The 6,906-nt window shown below is 44.7% G+C and overlaps 1 protein-coding gene across 1 annotated transcript; it reads right to left on the reverse strand.

Annotated features, from left to right (window-relative positions):
* Window positions 1-4,448: 4,448 nt before the first annotated feature.
* LOC147634717 (uncharacterized) lies at window positions 4,449-6,248 on the reverse strand. Its single transcript, XM_086803286.1, has one exon. It carries the CDS (start codon window positions 6,246-6,248, stop codon window positions 4,449-4,451), a length of 1,800 nt encoding a protein of 599 aa, XP_086659412.1.
* Between the last annotated feature and the right edge of the window lie 658 nt (window positions 6,249-6,906).

Below are 6,906 nucleotides of genomic sequence, written 5' to 3' on the forward strand. Positions count from 1 at the left end.
CTGCTGTTGCATATACATAGTAAACATCTGAAACATTTGCATAACTCCGGGGTCAAAATGAACCCCCTGTCCCTCAGGATTCTCAGCCATAGCTTCCCTGTGTATTTCACCACACTCTCACCCCAGCAGTTTCACGTCGGGTTCACCAAAGCTGTCGTGACGTGGGTGGTATCGCTGGGAAAGTGCGAGACTTCTGGCTGTGAGAGTAGCTTCCAAAATCCCAGCAAGGAAACAAAACAGATAGCTCTTCAAGGAGCATAAGATATCACCATTTTTGTTGACATGTACATGTGCCAATTCACTTCAATACATCCCCAAATTCAGCTTGATGATTGCACATAAATTGTGTGTCAAGAGCATGGCAAGTTCCAAGCATAGATCTCCTGACTCTTTTTCCAAATGCCTCAAACCAATCACATGTAGGCATAACACAATCTACAAATGATTTCCATATACATGTGACCATTCACATCACATATTTCATATATTGCCAACTCCATCATTTCAAGATATCTCTTGATTTCATGAAAACCTGCTTTTCAGATTTTAACAACTCACAAAGCAAAAGATGACATATGGCATATGTACAACATATTCATGTGATTTTTAAAAAACTCCATGTCTAGCAATCCAAAATCCAACCAAGTAGCTTTTTACAAAATAATATCCAAATTCCGGAAACTCTTTGTACCTTTGATGCTTTCCTATTCCAAGACTCTCCAAAACCATAAAACCTTTTTCCCCAAAGCCTTCTTGTTCCCAAAGAAACCTTAAAGGGGAAATATTTTTATTCCTAGACTATACGATTTTAGAAATCGTAAGTAACAAAAAAAAAATTTACTTATCTCAGAGTAAAAAAAAGAAGCGAATTTGTGGATTTCGCTTTTCCCCCATGTTCTGCTTCACTGCAATATGCACCAAAATCACCATTCATAGAGCTTTTGACATCATTTTCCTTGTATACTATGAGATTTTTAAGAACATGACGTTGGATAGAGCTTTATTTTCTCTTTAATTCTAACCCCAGGATGCCCTAAACAGTAGCGCTCCTCACAATTTTTGAACCTCTAGTAGAATTCTTCTCTGGTTCTCTCTTCTTCCCGTTTCTGCATATTCCCCCCCCTCCTTTCTGCGTTTCTGGGTTTTTCCCCTTTCTTTCGCGCAAGAGAATCGGGCTCCTTCGCCTTTTGCAGCTAAAATTTCGAATTTCCCCAGTTTGAAATACACTGCGCCTCCTTATTTCTTGCTTAATATTCGGAAATTTCCTTAAAAAAAAAACTCCTTCGCATGCCATGCAAGCCGCCACCTTGCGTCTGCCAGTTGCCCTCTGCTTGGTGATTATTTTCTTCATCAGCTTCGCTGTCTGATTGCGCATTGGCTGGTGTGGATGCTTCAATTGCCGCCGTTCAAAGGAGGGCCTCCCTGTGGGATCTTCTCTCCTCCGCCTCTCGCTCCTCCAGAGCATGGAAAACCTTGCTCTCCGGATCTTGTTCCAAGCAAGCATCAAGAACTGCATCAGAGACCTGGTCACAAGCTTGTCAGGGTGTCCTTCATTCACAGACTCGGATGTAAAGAGGAAGGTCTCTAGAGGCCTTCCTACAGCCAGCAGAAGCTCAGAAACCCTAGCTAGCTTCCACGCCCGATCCTCCTCTTTCCAACGAAAGAAAGAAGCCAAATGCAAGAGTTCTAGTTGCCATCCCCGTACTCAACACTTACAAAAAATCTAGTTCTTCCTTGCACATCATGAAAGGTGCCCCAGTTGGTGTGTCCATATCTCACCGCTCACGCACCCGATCACCAATCCAACTTCATGGCCTTGAATTCCATATGACCACCTATGTCCAGACACCTGGGTCTCACCACAGCATGCTCATCATGTGCACACAAAAGCCGCTTCAAACTAGCCATCTATCATCTGTAGCTATTCCGGATGAAAAGTACCCACCTTGGGTGCTAAAAAGATCTCAAACTGTAGCTCCTCTGCAAAAATTTCCTTCTAGGAAGTTGTTCATAGCATGTCTGACCACAATTCTTCAGTTCATCACATACCCATCAGGCACTCCCAGCTCCTGCTATCTGCCCTCCAAAATGGCTCCTTATTAGCCTGTGCACTTCACAAAAACTCACACATTTCTCCACTGATTACCTGGCCTTCAAGCATGCATCTGCACAGCAAAAGACTACCCTTTTCCTCCACTAAAAACATCACACTATCCAAGTGTTAAAACACCTGCTACACTCGTTATGTACACAGGCTCTGAGACCTGACTCAGTCTCAGCTCGTCTTATTGAACCTCATTTACAATATGAACATATGTACTTAGGCATCATATAATGACTCAAGTCATGGCACTTATTAATCCCATGCATCTGGATTTACATTTAATGGCCTCATATGCATGGTTTCACACCATAGACGTGCCATAGCACGACAGCGTCGTTTGGCTCTAATAAAGGAGAGAGAGAGAGAGAGAGAGAGAGAGAGAGAGAGAGAGAGAGAGAGAGAGAGAGAGAGAGAGAGAGATGCTTCCAAGCTCCTCCTTCCCCCCGCACCAAGATCCCACACACAGAGTTCTCCTACAACACCTAACAATACGATGAGATTTTGAACCATTGAAACATGAAAATATTATCTCATTTTTGGAGCAAGGTCACGCACAGAGTGATTCGAGAGAGAAGGCCTATTTGAACGCAGCTTTGATACCAATGTTACATTGCCCATAGGTGGGGACTAAGATGAAGGAGGAGAAGAGGGGAGTGTGGATAATTGGCAAGCTTATGTAGTGGCTGCCTGCCCACACTTGCCCGACTCTGGTTCTCCAACCCAGGAGCCTCTCCCTGAACCTCGGACACCCTTGGTGATTGAGCTTCATGTCTGGTTGGGCCCTACATAGCCAGTTACCAGGTATGTGACACTTCTCCTTCTATATAATTCTATGTGTTATGTTTTCTAACTTATGGTCCTTGAGAAATGACACTAATTGGCCATGTAATTCCATTGCAAATTGAACACAAAAGATAATCACATGGAGTTTGCAACCTCATTTGCAACTTAAGAGAGTTTTGACAACTTACCTTGAATTGTTCATACATCATCATTGCCAATTCCCTTGCTACTTTTTCCATAATAACTTGAGTGTTTTAGTCCTTCTATTGGACTTTATTCCAATTGTTGGACCTTGGTGTGGAAGCTAAGGCTTGATCATCTATGCCTCTATTATCATAATCTATCCTATCTTCCACTTTGATTACTCTTTAAAAACAAGAGTCCAATATGGTGGCAGCTTTCACTTCCTTTGTAACTCTCTAAACATCTTTTTGGATCGTTTATTGCTCTTTAAAAACAACTTTCACTTCTTTTTTAACTCTCTAAAGGTATTTTGATTGCTCTTTAAAAACAAGAATACAATGTGGTGGAAGCTTTCCCTTCCTTTGTAACTCTCTAAAAATATTTTTGGATCTTTTGTTGAGGCATGCTATGAAATACCTCTTGGTACCATTGGTCTCTTGGAAAGTGTTCGGCCCTTGGAAAGATGACCTAGACCTTAGTTCTTACCCTATCCTTCTTTTGCTCAACCTCATGAAATTAGAGGGCTTGTGGTCCTAAATTCATATAGGGTCAAAACTTCAGATGAATACTACCCTTATATTAGAGGGCTTGTGGTCCTAAATTCATATAGGGTCAAAACTTCAAATGAATACTACCCTTATATTATCCCATGCTTACATGGTGGTTATCAAGTAGGTATACATATCAATCCTTTGCAAGTGTCAGGCACATTTTTTAAACTTATTGCATGAATTTCCATTTCTCCCTATCAGTGAGTTTGGTGGTGAATCTATCAAAAACCACTACACAAGTGATTGCTTTAAAGTGCTATACCTAGAGAGAATATCCATCTGATCTGTACTCCTATAAATGTTTGGTTATAGCCAAAGGATTAGGTGGATTCCTTTCCATTTGTCTTCTTCGTTGTACTTTGTGTCTAAAACCTACCATGATCATAATGGAGATCCACCTTTGTGTTTGTGAAGAAGACCTCTAAGTAATGATTTATGTATAAACAATCAAGCTTGCCTTGGCAATAGTCTAATTCAACACATTTTTTTAACAAATCATGTTCCACAAGCCATATTTGTTATATTTTTCACTACTTTAACTTGACTAGATATGTGTTAGCTTTAACAGGTTGCAATAAGCAAAAGGTACTCCTACATAGAATCATCACTTCAAATCCTCTTATTGAATAAATGGATGGACCAGCCGTTGATTTAAATGTTTTAAGTAGCAAGGCATAAAATAATCAAGTAGCCAACATTTTATACTACATTATGTATTGGGTCTAATACTTGATTTTTTATTCTTGAAGATGGCGTGGACCAATAATGATGAGTATTAAAACGTAGTGACCATAACAACTTCAGAGTTCGTGCCAAGAACGGAAAGTTCAGTGGCTGAACTTGCTGCTCAAGCTGTTGATCCATGAGGAAGATTGAAAGATGATGTTGTGCAGCCGACCTTCATCATCCATCAACCTCCGCCTCTTCAGCCGGACTTCCTCCTTGCGCTTCTGGATCTCCCGGGTCACCTCATATAGGCTTAGCTCCAGGTAGTGAATGGCTCTCTCCTCCTCGTCTAGCTGACTTTCCTGATCTTCGGCTGCTTCTGGTTGGTCTCTTGGCCAGCTACGCCTTGCTGCTCCGCCTGGAGTTTTATTCCTCCTACTGCACATGAAACTTCGCATTATTGAATCAAGTCGCTGCCTCACGGGGGACGCCAGCGCCGCCGTGGAGCACAGTTGCTGCATCGCACCCAGCAGAAAGCCGCCTGTGTAGTGAAGATCGGCCTCTTGGAGGAGCACTGGTCCAGTATCGCGGCAACAGGAACTAGCTCCAGCTTGCAACGGGTGCAGGAGGCGGCTGCTGCTCGGGGACGTACTCATGGAGTTCAACGGGATCTTGCAGACCCCAATTCTCGCTTGGGGACGGAGAGGTCTAGTGCAGCTGACGGGCGGAGACGGCGCACTTAGAGGGCGCCCCGATGAAGCAAGCGTACAAGTCTGAATGCCGTCGGGGCTGCTGCAACACTTACAGATTCGATTGTATTGCGAATGATGATGATCATCATCGTGATCAACGCAGCTCTCAGATGTGAGAGCGGCTGAGTTTGGGCTGCTAAACTCCACTGGGCTGGGGGTAAGCCGAGGAGAAATGGTAGGATCGGCGGTTGATTTTGGGCTTAAGATATGCATCATGGTTTGGTGATGAGCGGTTCCGCATGCATTTCGACTTTGATAGAGCGGCAGAAGGGCATCCACAACGCGTTGATCGTCACCGGAAGCTGTCCTCTGGCGATGCTCATGAGCAACGTCAAAGGAATTAAGTCGATCTACGTCCAAGTCGCCCTTAGCTAATCTTTGTAGGCTGATTAGCTGCGCAGAATCAACACATTGTCGCTGCTGCAACTTACCATAATGTAATCTGGATTTAGAGCTACCCAATTGGCTGCCATGGCTGCAGCTTGTGGTTTGTCGTTGCTGAGAGCATGCGCCGCCGTCGTTGTTATCGTTGCTTGAATGAACTTGAGAATGATCATGTTGCTGCAGCCGGTTTTTGGCGGTGCTGAGTCCTTGTAACACATGAGGGGGATCAGAATTTTTGGTGCTATTGTGCGATTGAGCTGTAACGGTTCTCTTACGGGAAATGCTGCGGATTGGCGTGGAGAAGCAAGGGGCGCAAAAGGGCGGCTTCGTTTGCGGGGTGAAGCAGATGCAGAAGAGGCGGTTGTCGAACTTGGAGGAGAGCAAGGAGATCGCAAGCTTGAAAGTGGCGCGACCGGCCACCATGCGGGTGGGGTTGTCGTGGGCGGAGAACTCGACGCCATTAAAGGTGGTGAAAAGGGGAGACTCGCCAGCGTCGGGAGGTCTGACGGGGGAGTGATCGTGGGCGAAGGCGACGGAGGCGACGATGGGAAGGTCTCTGAGAAGGAGGTTCCCGAGCGAGTCGAGGAGGTGGAGGTGAAGAACGAATTTACGGCGGCAGGAGGCCTTACCGCCAAGCACCGTGAGGATGTCATGATGGTGGGGAAGCTGCCTGGGTTGCGGCGCCAGGGGCGGGGAGCTGGTGGCGACAGTGGCGATGAGGGGGAGACACTCAAGAACAGGCTGAGGCTGCGGGCAGTCACCTGAGGAATTTCCTCCGCCGTGGTGGGTTTCATGGTCTGCAACTAGCTTCTCTACTGCTCCCATTCTCCTCTAAACCACCATGGCAGTTACAAGAACCCTAGAATGTGGCAGATACTACCCCTCTATGTGTGTGTGTGGGAGTGGACGATACGCAGCAGCTCGAGGAAAGCGAGGCAGCTTATGTAGTTACCCAGTGCGACCTCAGACGAGGTGTCTAGCGAAAGGGTTGACAGTTACGTAGCGAACTTTGGCAACTGGCAAGATCCCCCCCCCCCCCCCCCCCCCCTTTTTTTTTTCCCCAAGGTTTTCCTCCTTCCTAACGTTGAAAAAATCGAGATTATCTTGACCTTTACTCTAAGAAACAAATGGCACTCCACCTTGTTGTGTCCATCTATTATAAGGTCCAACCTTAATATTGCCTTATTGTAATTAAATGCCTCTCTAGGGGCATTTAGTTAATGTCTCTCATTAGTTGCTTGTGTGATTGTCCCACATGTTAGACCATAATGTTGAAAAAAGCTTTAGCCGTCAATGCTCTCCATGTCATTTTTTTTAAAATTGAGGGATTATTTTGTGTTGGTATGGTTAGAACCTTGAACTTCGTCATCGTCATGATTAGCTTGTGGAAAAGTAAGCCTTGATGAAATCTACAAAAAGTAAACACAAAACCTTTGAAATTCTCCTTTACTTATAGTCCTTGATGCTGAATTTACCCTTGAAC

The sequence above is a fragment of the Cibotium barometz genome, chromosome 10 (assembly GCF_041138505.1).
Source record: "Cibotium barometz isolate CiBa-2024 chromosome 10, ASM4113850v1, whole genome shotgun sequence".
Taxonomy (NCBI): Eukaryota; Viridiplantae; Streptophyta; class Polypodiopsida; order Cyatheales; family Cibotiaceae; genus Cibotium; species Cibotium barometz.